Here is a 20,628-nt window from a genome sequence, read left to right as displayed (position 1 = left end):
GTGACAGAGAAGCACCGCTGAGTCCCTCCTTCCTCCCTCCCAGCAGTGTTTGCCCATCACTAACAGTGGGCAGCACTAAATCTGTCTGGGCTCTTCTCAGGCCTGGTGGTGACTGCATTGACAATACCTCAGTGCAAGAGAAATTCTCAGGAAAACACATCTATTGATTTTCTTTCCAACTCCCTTTCGATGGATTTGCCAACAAACAGGGTATTATTCCACCAGGTGATAAACAGTGGATGTGTCCTGGCTGTAAACCCCCACTGCCCTGCCCATGGTGGCACTGGGTCTGTCCAGTGGAGGGTGGGGTACAGGGAAGATGGACCAGAATTCCCTTTTCCATAAAATGCAAACCCCAAGTTCTAAATCAGCCTGGCTATGCAGCCTGTTGGTGTTGGTGGGGTTAATCTGGTGAGCCTGGAAGAACCCCTACCTGAGTCAATTCCTGATGTTCCTTTTACAGCTTCAGCTGGAGAGTGTTCTCTCCTTGTTCCCAGCATTTCTGCTTTTGAAGAGCCACCACATCCTACCCCTGAGGTGGCTGCATTCTTGTGGGAAGTGGAGTGATTTCCAGTTTTGGAATGACTTGGGAATCTTTTGGAAGAGGTGCTGTATAAAATGCCAGACCACTAGCAAACCCAGTGTCTCCTGGGAGCTCTCAAGACCAAAAACACTGCAGTGCAAAGGAATTAGGTATTATGCTGTTGCTGTTGTTATAGTAGTGGTGTTATCATGCTCCCCTCTTGTCCGGGCACCAGGAGGTGCTGCTGGTAATGCTGGAAGTGTTTTCCCACATCCTAAGCAGGGACCCCTGTGTGCAGTCAGTCACCTCGTGCTGTGGGATTATAAGATCCTGGTGAAGCCCAGAGACAGAGCCGGGTGCCCCAACAGGGAAATGCTACCTCTGCACACCCTGTGCTGCTCATCCTCCCTTTCTTACGCAAGGCCTGACGCCTGGCACAAGGCTGCTATTTAATTTATTTTGTTGTGGTGTTGTTTTTTTGGTGTTTTTTTTTCTCCTAAATACATATTTGAGATAAACAAACTAATAACTCCCACAAGTTGCCGTGGTGCGTCTGACCACATCCGCGGCACTCTGCCCCCAGACAGATGTTGCCAGCGTTCAGCTGAGTTGCCAGCAGTGTTAGCAAAAGCATGTTCAGATTCAGGGGTTGATAAGGAATGCCTGTATCCTCCCTGCTGCAGCCCCTGCAGCTGAGCCTCATCCTCCTGCCATAACAGGACTTTTGGAGCACCCTCGCAGTGATCACCTGCAAAGCCCTTCCCCAGGAGTGAGGCTTTGCAGGAGTAACCAGAGTGCCCTGGGAGGTTATCCTGCTCTGTATAGGTAATAAAAGCCAGGCTGAGCCTCCAGGAATGTGTGGTTTCCTCAGTTCGCTGTCAGGTTTGCCATGGGGAGAGTGGGCTCCATCCTGAGCCCATTCTTTGCATGCAGGTGGCTGAGGAGGTAACCAGAACTCATCTCAGAGGTAGGGGAGAGAGAGAGAGACCTTAATCCCTTCTTCCCAGGCTGTAGTTGCAGTGGCAGGTCCAGGAATATGTTCTGGAGGGAAAATACCTCTCAGATCTGAGTAACTCCTCTGTGAGATGCCACAAGTGGTGGGTGGTGTGGGTGGGAGAAGAAGGAAGCACCATCTCTGTTGAGGAAATCTTCAGCTTTCTAGGGATGAAACACCTGGAGCTGATGCTTTCCACCCCTTGAGCAAGCAGATGAGGGAGAGTGGACTATAATTCTTTGCTATAGAGCCAGTAATTCAGGAAGGAAAGCTTGATATCCCAGTGCCAATCATGAGATAACTGATTCTACTGTCTCTTCAGCTCTGTGTTCATGTCCTTCCTTAAAGCATGGCTCTGAAAATTCCTTCCCCATGGTGGGTCTCTGAAATCGCTGCTTCAGCTCTTGTGGAGAAGCTTTGCAGCCCAGAATTGTAATTAACTTCTTTCTTTTGTACAGTACTGATGTTAAAAAAATGTTACTCTCGTGCAGGAGCGAGAAGAGGCTCATGGTATCTCCCTGTAACTTCCTTCTTTGTGAGCCACACAGTTTTTTAAGCTTTCAAGGCTTTCCCTTGTGAGACTTGAAGTTGCCTGGAGCTGGTCTTCTAGAAAATAATCTCTCCATAACCAGCTGCAACTCCTATTTTCCATGTCTGTGCACACCAGTGTCTCCCTGGATGTTGAGACATCTCACAGCCTTGTTTTAATTTATCTTAGCAACTGCCCCCCTTTTATTCCGCTAAAAGATGAGTTGGTTGGAATTTGCTCATTCTTCCTTGTGACAGCTTTGATCCTGTGCACAGAAGTGTTCCCTGACAGCCAGACAGCAGGGAAGGGCTGTCCCTACCCTGGAGGGCTCTGGGAGTCATGAATGAATATTGTGTTTATTTGTATTTCTAACTGACTAGTGCCTTGCCAGATCAGCTGCATGTCCCTGCAAGCACAGGGTGTTGAGACAGCCCTTGTTCCCCTTCAGCTCCTTCTTGGGACTGGGAATTTGTTGTTGGAGGCAACAGCCATCCAGCTCATGGTGTTGGGGACAGGATGGAGAAAAGCTTTTCTTCTGTAGATGTGACACCAGGGTATGGAAGTTGGGCCTTCTTAGATCAACCCATCTGTAGACAAAGCATTTAAATTGGAATTTAAATTGTGGAGGGCAGAGATGGGAGTCGTGTCACCTTCGCTCAGGGTATCACCAGGTGTGATACTTCCCTTGTCCTTAGCAAGTGTTTGGACAGACACAGGGCAAAGCAAAGGCTCTCCAGTTTTGTCTCCCTGTGCTGAAGACCACCAGGAGGTTTCACAGTGGGTGTCAAAGGCCTGATTGTTTCCTTGAGGCAGAGTGTTGATAGTTTGGGTTTGGTAACACCTTCATCTGTGCAGTGAGTTTGTTCCCACACCTGCTTATCCCCCCTGCCAATGGCTTCATCCCTCCATGCTCCCTCTTTGCACCCTCTTTGGGTCCTTCCCAGCACCATAGATAGTGTGTGACTCAAAAGGGTGACCTAAGGACCACAGAGGCTAGAGGGGGCTGGCATTGGGGTGAGGGTGAAGGCACTCAGCTCTTCGGCCTGGTCCCTTTGTGAAGGTTTCTCTTCGGCAGTGAAGATAATACTGGGGTGGTTTTGTTTCATTTTGGAGCACATAAAGTGAACATGCAAGTAAGAAAAGAGAAGAATGGGAACACAACTTAGAAAAGAGAAGAAGATCAGTTTTGTCACTCTAGAAGTGCTCTAGAGCAGAAATGCTCACACTTCCATGCAATGACGTGAAAGTCCTGTTTTTCTCCTTCTCTCCTCGACCTTTCTGGTTTCCTGCTCCCACCTGGCCTAAACCTTCAGCAGCTGGATTTATCCTAACTGCAGCAAGGTTTGGGTTTGGGAAGAGGACTCTGCCAAGATCTATTTAATGTTGTTTGGTTTTCTTCCCTCTCCCTACACCAGAAACAACTGAGCTTGGGAACAAGAAGGAGCTGAAATCCATGCCCTTCATCACGTACCTGTCAGGCCTGCTGACGGCACAGATGCTGTCTGATGACCACCTCATCTCCGGGGTGGAGATTCACTGCGAGGAGAAAGGGCGCTGCCCCTCCACCTGCCACCTGTGCCGGCGCCCTGGGAAGGAGCAGCTCAGCCCCACACCGGTTCTGCTGGAGATCAACAGGGTGGTGCCTCTGTATGCCCTGATCCAGGAGAATGACACCAGGGAGGTGAGTGAGCCAGAGAGGGACCAGCCCCACTTCTGTGATCCTCTCAGTCCCCTCTCCAGTCGCTGCAGGAATGTTGGGTTCCCTGGGGTGAGGTGGTGTTTTGTTGTGTGTGTTTGGAGGGGAATGCAGCGGGATGGCGTCAGGGATGGAGCTGGCAGATCCTGCTGCCCACCACCCACAGCCCTCTCAGCCCTGCATCTCCCTGCCTTTGGTACAGTGAAGGCAATGCCATAAGCAGCCAAGGCCACAGTCATTCCCAGTGTCCACCAGCATGCAGGATGTGTCCTGTGGAGGGGTCTCAGGAGCCAGGCATCAGCTCAGTCCTTCCCTCCTGGCTCTGAGATCTCGGATGTACCTGTGCGAGGGGTGGCCAAAGCCCTGCAGGGCTCAACCGTGGCTTTTCAAAGCACCCATGCAGAGGGAGGGAACAACCAGCCCCTTGGGACAGTCCCTCAGCCACAGGAGGTCACTGTTACTCCAGGAGGGGCCAGCCAGGCTGGAGGCCACCCTTCCCTGGGGCTGGGCTTCTGCAAGAGCTTCAGCGTTAATCCTATGGAGATTGATTTCCCTCTTTCTCAGTTCGCTGCCACCCCCACCCCCCTGTGCAGCCCTCTGACCCCAATCTCGAGTCCAAAAATGACAGACCTGCTTAAAGTCACTTATTAGCACTGAGCCTGCACTTGATTAGGATGCCTGGAGTGAGCCAGCGCTCAGCAGCTGTGGGTGGGATGCAGAGGGCTGCAGGTGAGGAAACAATCCTGGCACATGGAGGTGTGACCATCAGGAATGATGCTTCATCCTCTTCCCAGATCCACAGGCAGAAGAGCCCTCATGCTTCTCCTGGCACCCAAGTCCCTTATGGGCACTGTCCCTCCTTGTCTACCTCCTGATCTTCTTCCTGCTTTCCCATCTATCAAGCCACCTGGTTCTTCCATGCAACTGTGCCTGACTTTCATACCTCAGTTCCCCTGTCTTTTCAACTATTTTCCCCCAAACTCCCTTTCTCCCACTATTTTTTCTTCCTGCATTCTTTCCCCACCCATGCCTGCTCTTCCCGGTGGGCAATCCTTGTGTAGACATTGACCTGCTGTTATCAGCATGTCCAGGGCAGTGCTGGGATGAGGCATCATGAGTGCAGGGAGAGCAGTGGGAAAGCCGGTTTCCTTCAAGCAAGAAAGATGCGCTTCCCAGCAGCAATCCGCAGGAAGACATTCCTTTTGGGATACAAGAGGTAGGTTAGCCAGCGGGGAAGGGGTAACTGTGAAAGCAAGCAGGATCTAGAGGGTCTCCATGGACACTGTTCATCACCAGGTAGCAATGCTGTCCTGTCTCTCTGGTCCTGGCTGCACAAGGTCCCCTCCTCCTTTTCCTTCTCCTCTTCCTCACCTGTCCCCTCAGCCCTGCCAATGCTGCCGTGCTCACTTGGGGTGCATCCTTGTCCTGGGGAGCTGGAGCCTGTGTTTCACCAGCAGCAGCCTCCCTCCTTCCCTCCCTCCCTCCCTGCTCCCCTGGCTCCTCCAGGGGCCGGCCCCTTCAGCTGCAGCTGGAGCACAGCCCGCATTGTGCTCTCTGCTGAGGCGCCGGGAAAACCGGCAAACAAACACGCAAACAAACACAACCCCAACGAGGCAACAAACCAGAGACACCCCAGACATCTTCCAGGGGGCTGTGCTCCGTGCATCCCTCCTCCTCCTCCGCTTCCACCTGCTCACCCAAGGGTGGAGGGGCCTGTGTGTGTAAGGGTGTGTGTGACTCTGCTCTCCCTTCATCCCAGGGAGCTGTTGATCAGCAGTGCTGGGGTTAGAGGTGACAGGGTGAGGGATTTGGGTGGCTGCAGGATGGAGGATGCTGCCAGAGTGGATGCCCAGGGGACACTGGGAGCTGGCAGTGAGTGGCACGTGCCAGGACAGATCACCTTTTCCATCCACAGTGGAGGGTTCTGGGGTGGGTGGGTTCACACTGTCTTCTCTGACCACCACCCCCCAGCTGGACTGGGTCTTGTTTTGGCTGTGGGCTTCACTTGACAGCAGGCCTTCTCATCCTCCTTCTCCTTACAACCCATCCAAGACCATCCAAATCCTTGCTGCAGCAGGACGCAGGGAGTGCTTTTTGCCTTTCCTGACCATTCCCATTCCCTTAGCGTGAATCCCTTGTGCTGCATCAATTCCAGAACTTTCCTTTCCACTTCTTGTTCACTTCTGATCCACTGTCCTGCTCCCTCCATCACTTCCTCCTCAACTTGCTTCTTGCCCTTCTCTCCACCAGCCTCTCTCCTGCAGGTTTTTTTATTCTCTCCCTCTCCCCCTGCTGCCCTTGTCCCTGTGGGCAGGGATGAGTCCTGGTGCCTGGGGGCTGTATCCCACCACTGCTGAGGGACTCGCTGCCACCACGGCACAAACCTTGGCTCTTGGCACTGGAGGTTTTGCCGAGCTGGGCAGAACTGTGCCTTCCTCTCTGGAGGACGTGGAGCTGATGGGAGCCATGTCCCTGCCCTAGAGAGAGTGGTTTGGTGTGGGGTTGGTGCTACCTGTATGAGAATATGTCCCCATCCTCTTGTGACATTGTGAGCTCGGTGACGAGGGGTTCCCACAGGGGCAGGAATGTGCCTTCCCCTCATCTTCAGGGAGGATGATCATGAAAGGGGAAGGGGTTTAGAGGTGTTGGGGAGCTGAAACCACCATGGGACCATCACCCTGTCACCAAAACCCAGCAGTGTGCCCTGGTGCCCTGGAAAGCCACTGGTTTAACCATGACCTTGCTCTGCACTCTGAGAGAGGCTCCCACAGGGAGCATCTCATGTACCATCTGGATGATGAAATGTCCTTTTTCAGCACCAAGTAGGAGGCCAGGGCGATCCCAGGCACTGCAGAGTGGTGTTCACCCATGGCATAAACATGATTTGCAGATGCCTGGGCTAAGCCAAGGCATCTCCAAGCACAGCCTCCACAGCAGAGCTCTCCCCTGCCTGCCTTTCACTGCCGGGGTGTTTGATCCTCAATCAATACAGTGGTGAACTGCAGGCACATTCCAATTCCCATGTAGTATTAAAAAATTAATAATTGTAAACACTGGAAGCTCTTCCTCTCTGCATACATGTCCACATAGTTAATGCTGTATGTGTGCAGAGAGAAAGCGAGGTCATTAACGAGGTGGATATTAACTTCTATAAACTTGGCTGGAAGTTTTTGCTGTATAAGCCCAGCAGCAGATATGAGGCAAGACACAGGTAAAGACATTTTGCCCTCTTCAGTATGTGTATTTTTTTTTCAATAGGTTTGTCTTTTCATCTGCCTCAGAGCAGTGAGTTATGCACTTCCTAAAATTTACAGCTACCACCCCGTCCAAGGCCGTGTTCTCGGTTGCTGATGACCTTGCCAGACTCTTAAGTGCTGGGGTTTAAGTTTCCACACTGGGTGTCTGCCTTGGGCTGATTTGTGATTTTTCTTTGTGTGCATGTTTGATTTCAGCTAAAACTGACCGTCTCCAAGGGAGAGATTAGGTGAAAATATATTACTTTGCCCACGTGAAATAAGTTGGAAAACTCTTTATTTCCATGTCATTGGGAATTGCTGTTTTCTTCTTGCTTTGAAGCAAGAACTTGAAATTTAAAGGACTTCAGGAGGTTTTTTGCTGCCCAGGGAGCATTTGTCCTGAGGCATTTGTACTGTGAGTTCAAGGAAACTCTCAGCTGTGTGTGATCTGTCCTCCCAGCCCTGCTCCAGCACCACTCCTGCTCCCAGCAGTGGGGAGGGGCAGTGTATCAGGGCCCTCTTTTCCTTCTTGGATGCGATGAAAACTACAGATTGAGCCCCTGCTGGGAGTTTCTTTTGTTTCTCCCTGTGGTTTAATGTGTTGGTCAGAGAACTTGCCTGGTCACTGATAGCCTCAGCCTGGCTGGGGACTGTGGCAGTGCTGGGCGAAGAGTTTCTCAGGTTCAAGAAGATCTGTTTGAAGGTCCAAGCACCTTTGAAGGGTTTTGTTGAATGTCTTTTTCATAGTTGTTACAAATGATGTGTCTGTGGGTGGAAGGTTTCACAGCAAGGACTGCTTGCTGGAGCAGAGGCAGTGCTGGATTCTTCTCTGCACTGGTCCCCATCAGCTGGTGATATTCAGCTAGTCCAAATAAGTTCATAGCACCATTGCTGTCGTAGCTCCATTGCTCCTCAGTCTTGAATGCTCACAGGTGTGAAGATCCAGGGAAGCTGTGACCTTGGCTTCACCTTCCAGGGTCTTCTCTGGATGTCTCTGGAACCTGCATCGTGTTTTGATCTACACCAGTATCCCAACGTCTCCCTTCTGCTTCCTTTGTGCTCTGCAGCAGTGCAGACCCCACAGTGGTCCCTCTATTGCTGTGTGCAGGTGAAGCTGGAGGAGATTCTCTGCTACAAGGCTGTGGAAGAAACCTCCACCAGTGTCAGTGGCTGGCCAGGACCAACAGCAAAGAGTTTCTATCTGTGGTGGGGCTTTCTGCTGGCAGAATGCCCCCAACACCTCGAGGGCAGGATGTTGTTGAGTGCATTTGGTGTGAGAGAAAAGAGATGTGATGACCCTGGGTGCTTTCCCTCTAGTGAACATCCTGGAGTCAAAGAAGAGGAGAACTGCACATCAACCCAGTTAGAGTCCCAGGCTGTGGTGACCTTCCTCCTCTGCCTTCAAATGCTCCTCCTGCCCTCACTCTGTGCCATGGGGTGGCCAACATCCTTCTAACTGCCCAGCACAGCCCTGGAGTCCACCCAGAGGCACAGGCTGAGACAGGGAGATCCCAGGTTTCTGCAAACCTCCTTGACCCTTGGCTGGGCTACAGGAAGGCAAGAGGCCCTGGGAAGAGCAGGGATGCCCTGTTTCCTCATCCCTCCTAAAAGCACCTTTGACAGGGATGCTCATGTGCATGACTGGAGCCAAAGGGCAGCTGTGGCCAGTGGAGGGGAGTAAAGGCATGTTGAGCAGTGTGGTCCCTCCTGTTCGTACTCTGTTTGTTTTCCCCTCCAAAAAACCCCCTGAAACAAGCACAAAGCTGCTCCTGTGGAACAGCTCCTCCAGCTGCAGAAGTGCTTAGAGGGTGGCGTGGTGAGGGGAGTGTGGGGAAGGGAGGCAGGAGAGATCAATCTTGCTCCTAGTGGGAAATGGGCTCAAACCCCTGTTGTGTGTATTTAAGGAAACAAATGGATGTGGAGCCTGGGTTTTTGGAAGACCTCTAGGACCTTGGTTTAATTCGAAAATTGAGTAATCTCAGCATTTGCTGCAGCCACGGACTCCTCACAGCACACACGGCCCGGCCTTGGTGTGGGGGCTTGCTGGGGGCATGTCCCTGTGCTGCTGGTCCCATTGGCCTTGGCAGGAGCTCAGAGTGTGGGTGGGACCCTGGTGGGGCTCTCAGGCTCTCAGTGAGAGCTTCTTTCCTCCCTGTGCATGGACCACAGTGTGTTTGTGCCAGCACTGCCAGGGGGTCACCAGCTCAGGTGGCAACTGAGGTTGGAGCAAATTTCCCCGTCGTTCCTTCCCACCCCTTGTGAGCACCCCATGGCCCCAAGGAGCCATCTCCTGCTGAGCAGGGCACAGCCACCGCTGTCCTCTTTGGTGTCCCCAGGCTGGCGGGGTGGCCTTGGCCAGGGTGAAAGATGTCCCCAAGGCCATCGACTCACTTTGGTCCCTGCACAGCACCCAGTGGCAGAGCTGCTGGAGGACAGCAGTCCTCCCTGTGCACACACAGCTTCCCCAAAGCAGCCCCTGAAGGCGTGGCGAGCCAGTGCCAGGGATTTCTTTTTCCGCCACCAAAACTGACAGGGACCTCAGGAGAATGGGGACAGCGTTTTGTGTGGTTGAGGCGAATTTTTTTTTTGTTTTGGTCTGGGGATTTTTTCTTTTTACTTGTTGTTGCTTTGTTTTAATACCTGCTAATTGGCTCTTATTCTCCTCCTCGATCCCTTGAGCATCCTACTGCAGCTCCAGCCCACATCCAGCTCGAGTTTCCAGGGGAAGAATGGCCGCATTGTAACGCCCGCATCGGGCCATAATGGGGAGCTTTGTGCCGAGGTGTGAAAGCGGAGCCGGCTCCCCGGGACGGGGCTCGCTGCAGCGTAAGGGCTTTTATTTCCCCTGCTGCCAGGTTTTACAGCGTCCTCTGCTGCTCCCTCGAACCCCATAAATAACAGAAACCAGGATGCTGCCCACCCTGGGTCCCTTCCAGCACCCTGACCTTTCCGGCAGACCGATGATGTGCCTTCCCAGGATGAAGTGCTGCTGATCCTGCTCCCGGGGGAGAGGCAGCGGAGGCAGGGAGGGTGTGAGCAGCACAGGATGAGATCACCTGCCAACAGCAGTAGGGAAACTTCATCCTCCTTTGCTGTGAACCTGGAGCAGACTTTCGGACGCAAACTGCATGATCCTGGAAAGAGTCTCTGGCCTGGGAAATCCTTGGCCTTCCTCCTCCCAGGGATGTCTAGACTAAGGAGCAGCATTTATTTCCTGTGAACAGCAGTGAGCATTGCTGGAAGGGCATGGAAAGCTTTTTCCTCCAGCCACCCTGCCATCATGGTAGCATCCTGTTGAGGCTGTGAAATCCCTGCTTGAGCCTAAATCCCCTGTTCTTTCCCTTGATGAACAGCCAGTGTTGGTTTTGCTATCCACAGACTGCTTGGAGTCGGCAGTGTCTGGGAGCTCTGGTCAGTGGCTCTGTGGTGTCAGGCACTATATGAGGTGGCATCATTGGTTGACTGGGTTTGCTGCTAAGCCAGGCAGCCCACTGTCTCCTCCAGTGTTCCCTGCCTGTGCCCAGGGGAAGGTGGTAGTGGTGCATAGGCGTCATCTCCACTCTGCAAACAGGAAGGGACAGAGTGTCTCCTTTGACTGCAGCATCCCTGGACATGGGGCTGTCTGCTGGCATGACCCAGCCTGCTTCCACTCTTCCTCTTCTCCTTCTACATTGAGTAGAACAAACAAGCAGACAAAGGCCAGGGAAACCAGTGAAAAACCGCAAATGAATCAAATTTCCATCTTCTACATCATCTCCACTATCTGCAGTACATCTCTGTCCAGCCTACGTGCTTACCTGTGGTTGGTTTTTTATCTCCCTCTATTTCCTTTTTAATTTTTCCATAAACTGACGCGTGCACAGCAACCACAAAGAAACTTGGATTCAATGAGCCAGATTTCCATGTCCCTGTCAGCCATGGAGAAGACCAGATATTCACGGATAAGCACCCAACATGTGCCCTTTCCAGTACCCTGTCTGTGAACACCAACCCCTGTGGTGCGTTCTGAGTCCTGCAAATGCTGATCTGAAAGGTTCCTCCATGTCCTATAACTTACCTCTCCTGGGATGTCAACAGAAAAAACCACGGTCAGAAATAACTTAATGCTTCTCCCTCCATCAGCCAGGTCTAACAGAGGACAAAGGAAATGTTCTTCTCTATTCTGTTGCAGAGAGTCTAAGCTATAAAATGGGGCCAAATGGCCTCCCCCTGAGCACAAATAACAACAGGAGAAAGATCCATATGCAATCGAGTGTAGGATAAATGTGCTTAGCTGATCGTTCGTTTCCCTAATATTTTTTTTATGAATAGGCTTAGCTTATGGTAAGATGGGACTTTATGGTCCTGTAAGTCTTGCTTGTGTCAAAACAAATGAACTAGCCATCCTAGGGGGGAACTATCAATCCAATATATGTGTGTGCATGGGTGTGGGGAGTCAGACCTATTATACCTTTAAGAGCAAATTAGATGCTGTTCCTATGATTCATAAAGCTATATATCTAATGGCATGACTCGTCATCTAGAAAATAAACGTTTCGAGCCAGTTTCTCATCTCATAAATTTCCCCTCTGGCACTGAAGGACGTAAACTAAATGGGCTGACTCACAGGGAAACAATACAATTTGGATACTTTTAAATGAAAGATAAAATTGCCTTAGGGCACAGAAGAGTGTTGGGGTCCTGGGGAGTGGCTGGCAAGCTCAGGACAGGACGTTGGGGGCCACTGCCATTCCCAGCAGATAGGCTGGATAAGGCTGCTCCTGGGAAGCCCTTCATGATTCCAGACCTTCTTGGGTTTTCACAGCTTGGTGACTTGTTGTGAACACCATGATGAAGCATCCAATATGGAAATGGTCATGTTGGAGATGGACTTCTTGTAGGTGCTGTCTCCTGGAAGGCAGGAGAGCACATGAAGCTCTCCCAAAGGCTGCAGCTTCCCATGGGATGGATCTCAGCACCCTCTCTGTATCCTTGTCCATTGCTCTTGGTCTTCTTGTGCCATTGGGCACCTGGTGGAGGTGGCAGCCTCTGTTCTCCTGCGTTTGTGAGTGGTTCCATACGTCCTGGTCTACACTGTTGGAAGGAGAAAGGAAAGGAGAGGTTTCCATGTGGTTGTCACCTTCCCTGGCAGAGCTTGAGGCCAGTTCCTCTTGTCCTGTCACTTGTTGCCTGAGAGAAGAGGCCGACTCCCACCTGGCTACAACCTCCTTTGAGGGAGTTGTAGAGAGCAAGAAGGTCCCCCCTGAGCCTCCTTTTCTCCAGGCTGAGCACTCCCAGCTCCCTCAGCCACTCCTCACATGACTGACTCTCCAGACCCTTCCCCAGCTCCGTTCCCTTCTCGGAACACACTCCAACCCTCAATGTCTTTCTTGCAGTGAGGGGCCCAGAACTGGATACAGGACTTGAGGTGTGGCCTCACCAGTGCCCAGCACAAAGGGACAAGCCAGGGACAAGCCCTGGTTCCCCCAGGCTGGCCTTGCCATCAGTCAGGACGGAGGCAGGAGCCGGTAACCTGGTTAGAGTGCGTAGGTGTGCTCGGTGTAATGAGCGTGGCCAGAGGACGCATCCATCCACTAACCTCGTTTGTGTGAAGGGTGACACAAGGCAGATGACAGCTGGGTACCTGCAGGATCTAATTAAAACGTATGCAAGGCTAGGCAGGCAAAGCAAAGGGGATTGCTCATCCAGCTTGCACTTAACAGCAGGAAAAAGAAGAACAAAAGGAATTGACTACTGGATTTGGCTAAAGGGCGTGGATGGGGCAGGTGGGTTTTCTTCCCTGGGTCAGGAATGAGCAGGGAGAAGCTGGGTTAGGGGCCAGGGAGGGAGTGTGCAGAGCTGGGGATGGGAGGGACAGCAGAGTCATCAGTGTGACAGTGCAGCTCTTCCTGGGATCACCCAACATCTGTCTGTGCCTGCAGCGTGTGTCTGTGCACACACGTACCCTCAGCACAGGGTATTTATCTTGCTTCCTGGGGAGAGCACACGCTTCCCCATCCATCCACACACATCGGGTTCCGTTCCTATCCTGCACAGACCCGCCGCTCCCTGCAGACGTGTGTCTGCATCCATTTATCCGCGTGTCAGATAAACTCCTCTCTTCATCCCTCTCTCCAATTATTTGGATGCCCTTTCCAGCCCAGCGCTTCAATTACATCCAGAGAACAGGGTAAAATAACATCACATTTTCTTTCTTTCATGTGTTTTTTCCTTCCTTTCTTTTTTCTTTTTTTTTTTCCTCCCCATTTTTTTCCACCTGGAACAGTCCCATTTTATAAATGCCTGGAAGCAGAAAATTTTGAAGACGTGAGAAGCTTGAGGCGCCTCATTAAAGGTGTTGGGGGTGTTTGGGGAGAGCGACAAACCCCCGGACAATGGGAGCCCTGACGTCAGGCTCTATTTATACCTCCTCCTTTCAGAAACCTCCCCGGGATGGCGCTTTTCCTAGAGTTTTCTGCTCAGTGCTGCAGTCTGAGCTGTCCCTGTCCTCCTCATAGGGCACAGTTTTATCTCGAAGGCGTACCCTGGCAGCACGGGCGGTATCGCCGGGGCCAGGCTTCCGCAGGCAGCTTTCCATGGGAGGAATAGTGCTGCTGGAAACGGGGCTGCTCAGCATGGATGAGGACCAGTGAAGGTGTTTCACCTCCAAAATGTGCCTGGTAAAAGGTCAAAAGCATTACAGAGGTTTTTTTTAGTGGGTGATGTTTTGGTGTTCTGATTATTCTAGCTGGGCGTTGTGGCTTTGCAGGGTCAGGTTGAATGTTGGCTCTGTGTGTGTGCAGGGAGAGAGAGACCCTGTCTTCCAGGCTGGAGGTTTAATTACAGGCAAAGGGTAGTGGGAGAAACCACCATAAATCCATGATATCTGAACTGCAGCAGGGTATGGAGTGAGGGATGTCCCATCCTGCAGTGTGGGGACTTGAAACCGAGCACCCCAAGCTGCGGGATGAGCACAGGGGAGACCTCGGTGGCTTTGGGAATTCAGACTCCAGCAAATGAACAGCTGTTATTCCAGGGATCCATTGGCATCATTAGAAGCAGTCAGGGAGGCTCCTGGGCAGGGTGGGGACAGCCTCCAAGTATTTTCCAGTTGTTTGGGGTTTTTTTGTTCCAGATACTGCTGATTTGCTTGAGAGTCTTTCTTATGCAAGTGAATAAAGCAGCAGTTTGCTCACAGGAGGGCAATTTGTATGAACAACAAACTTGTGAGAAGGATGGAAGTGGTCTGTGTTGTTGGGAATGTAGGAATTACTTTAGGGGGACAGAAACAGCTGGGCAGATGGACATGTGGAAGAGTGGAAGAGTTTCATTGTACACAGCAGCAGGGTGCAGGTACCAAGTGTATGATGTCCATTGTCACAAAGGAACTTATGTTTGTGCTCCTTCAGGCTCCTCCACCACAGGAGATCCCCTCTGTAGGGCTGTGCAGGCACTCCCCATCCCCACTCCAAAAGCAGCACTCAGGGATGAACAGGAGTTAAACACAGGGAAGGGGCGTGCCCAGGGCCATGCAGCAGGTCTGTTGCAGAGCTGGGGAGGACAACACACACCCTCCCCATCCCATATTTCCTGTTGCCAGGGCTCTGCACACACCCCCTCCCCTGTGATGCTCAGCCCCGTGCGGCTGAGCCACTGGCCGGATTTCACTGAGTCCTCAGCACACGTGTTCACACTTTTGTTCTCATGTCAGGCCTTCAAGGGAGCCCTGATGAGCTCATACTGGTGCTCGGGGAAAGGCGATGTTATCGAAGACTGGTGCAGGTGCGACCTCAACGCCTTCGATGAGAACGGACTCCCGAACTGCAGCCCTCTCCCTCCACCTGTGTACGTATCAGTGCGAGCCCTCCTTTGGGTCACAGCCCCCCAGCAACAGCCCCTTTCCCATGGGTTGTGACCCAGCACCAGCCCCTTTCCCACAGGCTCAGCCCACGGGCACCTCCTTCCGCACCTCTGGGCCCGGGGCCGCGGTCCAGCCCCCCTCGCTGTGTGAGTGATGCCTTTAGGATATCCTGGCTCCGGCTGTGGCCCTGGAAGGTTTCCTTATAGATTTTCATCACCTGATTAGCAGGCCTTGTAGAATGGGATTTCAAATGCTGAAAGAAATGGAATTACAGTGCAATTCATTGTGGCTTGTCAGAGCAAGAGCAAATCAGGAGCAAAGTGATGGGGAATTAGCTGAGAAAGCAGGAAGACTGGCTCCAGCAAGCCACAAGGAGCAGAACACCTTCTTAGTGAGCCAATATCCTCGGAGGGGATTCATTTCCCATCCTGAGTCCAACAAACATGCTGTATGTTTGGAGCCAGACTCCCCATATCCCTGTACTCGTGTTGTCATTTACCCCGGTGCAAAGGGAGCGGACGCCTCTGCATTAGCACGGCCAGGAGCACAGAGCTCCTCTGCCTTCATCCCAGCCCACGTTGTTCCTGCTCTGGGCAGAAGCTCCTGCACAGCTGCCCTGCTCTGGCTCTCAGTCACGCCTGGCAGAGTTTTGCTTGTTTGCAGCTGGGTAAATTCACACCACACCTGCCCCTTCCTTCCCCTCCTTCCGCCCTCCCTCGCCTCTGCGGGCTGGCGATGCAGACCAGACCCTCCCCTCCCATGGACTCAGCCCCACTGGGTTTCCAGAAGCTGGATCCTCTCCTCTTTTTCTCGTGGGGTGTTGGTCCTTGGTTCCCCATGGGCTGCTGAAGTTCTGCAGTTCTCCCAGATGATGAAGGCCCCTTTGGATGGGATATTTGGGGTTGCATGGTTGTGGTTGCATGAGCTTGGGTTTTCCAGGAGCAGGGGGAGGCAAGGGCACACATTGCAGCAGGCTGAACCCAACTAACCTTCAACTGGAGATTCTTCCATGCTCACCTGCCTGCTCTGCCCTTGTACCCTCTGTCCCTGGGGCGTCTCTGTGCACATACCTGTGTATGAGTGTGAGCCCTGCCAGGGGTTGGGCTATTTTTAGAGGTGGATTCCTCCCCAGAAAGAGAGCTGATGTCTTATTTGGTTTCTCTCCTGTCTCCTGCCCCAGCCTGCGGCTCTCCCCCAACGTGGAGCCCTCCAGCACCGTGGTCAGTCTGGAGTGGCTGGATGTGCAGCCTGCCATTGGAACAAAGGTGTCTGACTATGTCCTGCAGCACAAGAAGGTGGATGAGTACACGGACACAGACCTCTACACAGGTGGGTGTGAGGGCAAACTCCTTGTGGAGCAGAGGGTTAAAGGTGATGCCTCCTGTGCCCTGCCTGGCTGGGAGCTGCTGCTGTGGTGGAGAACAGTGCACAGAGCCAAGGTGTTACATGAGGTATCAAACCCACTCCATTCAGGAGGGGTTTCTGGAGGCTTCTGCAGACATGGGTATTGGAGGGGAAGGGGAAATACAAAAATACAGTGAGGCAGAAGGAAATAGTTTGTCCTTTTTGGGCAGGAGAGCTGTGAGTTGGAGTTTCTGAAATGGCTGTTTGATCTGATCAGACTGAAATGCCACAGGATTGTGGATGTGGGGAGGGGGAAGGTCATCCCTCAACAGCTCAGGGGCTTTACTGGTCTATTCCAGTGAGTACTGTATTGCATGTCCACCTTTGAAAGGACACTTTCAGTTGCCTTGCACACCTATGAAAGGACCTCAAAGCCTGCAGTATTTAGGGAGATCATTTAAGCTGCACAAAACTTCTCCAGGGGAATCTGAAACTTCCCTGGGTTGGAATTTAGTTCCCAGGCTTGTACTGAGTGCTCTGTGCCTTGCAAAGGCTTTGTCAGCATTTCAGGCCATGCTCCAGGAGCTGCTGGACAAGGCGTAGGGCTGTGAAGGATGGGGCTGGATTTGAGTGAGTCAATGATGGATTTCAGAAAATAGGACTTGAGACCTTGAGTGATGGTAGTGCTGCATGGAAAGCCAGGCAGAACCTACTGCTTTTTGCCCGAGGATTTTGGATGTAGTTTGTTAAAGAAGCTCGTGGGACTTGTTGGGGGCAGCTGGTCTTGGACTGGGGAGCCTCGCTGTGCTCGTGCAGACTTGCAGGGGCTCCCAGGGAATCCTGGCAAGATGTTTGGCTGTGTTTCCTGTTGGGAAAAACAGTCTTGGGAAGATGATTCAGAGAAAGATCAGGAGTTGCACACAGGCAGTCTTTGGGTCGGGGTCAGCTTTCTCAGCTTGTGGTGGGGATTCTTCTTCTCCTCACTAATGTAGGATCCTCTGAGCCAAGTGTTCAGCTGCCATGAGCTGTCTCAGTACACGGCCACAGGGAAGATTCCACCCTCTCTGTTCATCCCAGGCCCATCTATTCTGCTTCTGCAACATAGATGCCACCATATCCAAAAATTGTGTGCTATAAGAGCTGGCCTATTTCCGCTGTAGAGACCCAGATGCCCACATCCTGGTGGCCCTGGCTGTTTGTGGAGACCCCTGTGAGAGGGAGCTCTGGTTCCTGGCTCATACAGGGCCTTTCTCCTACACCTTTCCAGCATCCAGTTCCAGGGCTGCCCAATGTGGCCATGACCCCTGGGTTATGTTTCTTGTTTCCTGACATGGAAGAAGGCCAGTTCTTTATCTTGAAGGGACACCCTCCAGTAATGGACAAAGAAAACAAGCCACCAAAGGAGGGGCTTTGTTTTGGATGGTGATTCCAGATTGCTCACACATCAGTCAGGTGAGGCCACACCAGGGAAACGTGGGGTTTCTCCTTTGAAATGGCTGGATCTTTGCCTGGCAACCAGAGTAGGAAATACAGATTATTATTATTATTATTTTGCTTTTATGACTGCCATGTGTTTGACAGGCAATTCAATTCATTGTGGGGAGTTGCCCTCCCCTCTCTCTGCTCTGGGGGACTGTTTGGGACAGAATGACCCTATTAACAATTAAAGAGAAAAGCCAATCCTAAATCTATCCTTTTTTTCCTATGCTGTTTATAACCAAACAACATTCCTGCCTTCATTCCTTTCTTACCCTACAGGCCTCTAATGCCAGATGACTTGATTCCTGCAAATACCTTGCGTAGGTTTGCAGAGGTGCTGACTGCTGCAGCTCTCAAAGGCTTCACCCAACCAAAAATCCTGCCCTGGGTGTCCCCTCCCCACCATCATCCACCCATCCTGCTGCACCACAACTCATCCCATCTGAGCAGCATCCACAAAAACAATAACTCAACCCCAGAGGGGGAATCTTTGGGAGGTGGCATGTGGGATATGAAATTTGGATGGCTTTTGATGGATCTTGGCATGTTGTCCTTCCCCCTCAGTCTCTCAGCTGCTGGCAGGGAGGAGCAGGTTGCTCCCGGTGCTGGGAAGCTCATCACAGGTGTTGGCAGTGTGGCAGCTCTGGGCTGGGGGATCCAGCAAGGCTGGAGAGCTCTTGAGGCTGCTGCCATTCATCCCTTGGATCTCTTGAGTTTACATGAGTGAGTTATTTGTGCTTGGACAGTGGTTTTGTTTGCTTTATTGCATTTGTAGCCATTTCTAATTGTGATTCCTGGCACTGGCTGGGGCTAGAGCTGTCCAACCTGTTCATGAGCCCTCTTGCAAACTGGATGGTACCTGGCCCCTGCCTCACCTGCCTTCTGCCTTCTTCCTGCCCCACACAAGCCTCCAGTCTCTCACCCACGCAAAACTCCTTGGCCTCCCCCTTGCTCTGCAACTGGAAGATGCAGCTTTTCCCTTGAGCCAGAAAATATTTGCTCCTTTTCCTCCTGGAGCAGAGTCAGGAGGGAGTTTTGAGGTTGGTCTAACGTGTGTCCCCTCTGCTCCCTGCTGGGCTCCACGCGAGCGGGTGATGCTGCAGGACGGGGCGCAGGGAGCCGAGAGCCTGCTTGGCTCGACTGCCCTCGGCTGTAGGAGCTTTTTTAAGAGGCTTGTTACTGGTGCTTAAGAAAACACAGCCCTTGGCCCATCTGAGGCTGAGAGGAGGTGAACTTGTGTGCGAAACAAACCACGCTTTCAACACCAGCGCGCAGGGAGCGAGCGGGCCCTGCGCTCGGGAGCCAGCGGAGGACGCGGAGAGCAATTACATCCCAAAGCTGTTTATTAAAACTTGTGGAAATTACTCATAACTCCATGTGTGCGACGGCTTTGTAGTTGAGTGATGCTCTTTGTTTGAACATGGGGCTCTCGAAGAGGGTGAGAGCGTGGTGTGGTGTGTGTGTGTGTGCGCGCGGCCGAGCCCGCCAGCGCATTATGTCATGGACGAAGCAGGCGCTGCACTTGAGAGAGGGAGAGGGAGAAATGTGTTTTACAGGGTGAGGTACAAACTGAAATGGCTGTGAACATCTGGAACTGATATTAGGCTTGGAAAATGTTTTCTGTCACTCCAACACTCCTCTGGAGGAAGGTTTCTGAAGTTAAGAAGCTCCAAAGGGGATGGGGGGGGTGTGGAGGGATGGGGGGATAACATGACTGTGGTGCAAAGTGCTTTTTATGTCTCCATTCTCTAAGCCAGGCCGTGTCCCTGCCTGTGCCAGAGCGGGTATCACCACTGCTAGTTGTGGTGGCCCTGGCTTAAAAAGTCCCCTGGAGCAGCTGAGCCCCTCTGCCTGAGCTGGTCCTGCATGGGGAGTGCAGCATCCTCCAGCTGGAGAGGAGGACAGAAGGATCCTTGCCCTTGTTTTAGGGTTGGGAGATGAGGAGCTGAGGTGGGAGGCCTTGTCTGAAAGCTGAAGGGTGGAATCCTGGGGTGGGGACAGGCAGACCTGTGCCTGGTTTAACACCACCTGGACCATCTCTGGGGCCCACTTGGGAGGTTGGACCCGCCTGGGGACTGGAGCAGGTTGGAGCTGCTGCTGCAAGTGAGCAAAATGCAAGGCTTAGAAATAAAAAAAAACGCTTTGAATGTGTTTGTAGCACATTTGTAGGGATGGCTGGGGGAAGACGAGGGGCTGGGCTTTGACTGTGTGATGGACTGAGGTCCATGGGCTGGGCAGGGGGCTGTGTTGCTGCTGTGATGCTTTGTGGCTCTGGGAACTCCTTGATCCCTCTAGCAATGTTCTTTCCCTGGTGCAGTTTTATTCCCCTCCTGCCCCTCTGTTTGTTGCTGGGTCTCTGAACGCACATCTGGGGGGATTTGGGGAGGGCTGCCATGTGCCTGCACCATGGATGGTGAGGGGGTGGTTTGAGGGGTGAGCCGTGAGGGTATCTCCAAGCACTTTGGTGATGATAAATCAGACCTTGCACTCTCTGAGATAGGAATGGGCTCTCCTTTCTCTGCAGACAAAGGGGCAAAAACAAGACATACAGGTAAAATGCCCGTGCTGAGGTCACAAGAGCTGGGCAGTGGATTAACCTCAGCATGGGACAGTACTCACCTCTGAGAGCAGAAGGGGGTGCAGGTCCTGGATCCCCCCAACTTTGTGCCCTGCCCTGTGCTCACTCTGCTGTCAGGACCCCCAGACTGGCCACTGAACTACTCTGCACCTCCCACTCATCCCCCACCACCAAGGTGGGCAGCCCTGTACCCATGCACAGCACTGGCAGTAGCTCTGTCCTTGAGCATGAATCCACCCCCTCCTGCCTGTGCTCCAGCATCAGAGTGGGCAGAACTGGGGAGATGCGGAGAAACGAAGTGTCCCTTGCTGTCACTGTGGCTGAGGGTGACAGCAAGTGTGAACGAAGCGTTGCCACAATGCACTGCTGGCTCTGTGCTGCTGGTGCAGGTCACAGAAGGACTGGGAGG

General features: G+C 52.5%; 1 protein-coding gene across 2 annotated transcripts in view; it reads left to right on the top strand.

Annotated features, from left to right (window-relative positions):
• Positions 1-20,628, top strand: part of ASTN2 (astrotactin 2) — a 272,947-nt gene that overhangs the window by 175,039 nt on the left and 77,280 nt on the right. For both annotated transcript variants that reach the window (XM_027687651.1, XM_027687653.1), the window contains 3 exons: positions 3,462-3,727; positions 14,669-14,802; positions 15,999-16,147. In XM_027687651.1, the coding sequence (XP_027543452.1) occupies positions 3,462-3,727; positions 14,669-14,802; positions 15,999-16,147 (549 nt within the window). The remainder of the gene's footprint in view (positions 1-3,461; positions 3,728-14,668; positions 14,803-15,998; positions 16,148-20,628) is intronic.

Source organism: Neopelma chrysocephalum, unplaced genomic scaffold (assembly GCF_003984885.1).
Source record: "Neopelma chrysocephalum unplaced genomic scaffold, ASM398488v2 Primary Assembly neopelma1_74, whole genome shotgun sequence".
NCBI lineage: Eukaryota > Metazoa > Chordata > Aves > Passeriformes > Pipridae > Neopelma > Neopelma chrysocephalum.
The sequence above is the reverse complement of the archived record's forward strand: the minus strand, read 5'-3'. Positions and strand labels throughout refer to the sequence as shown.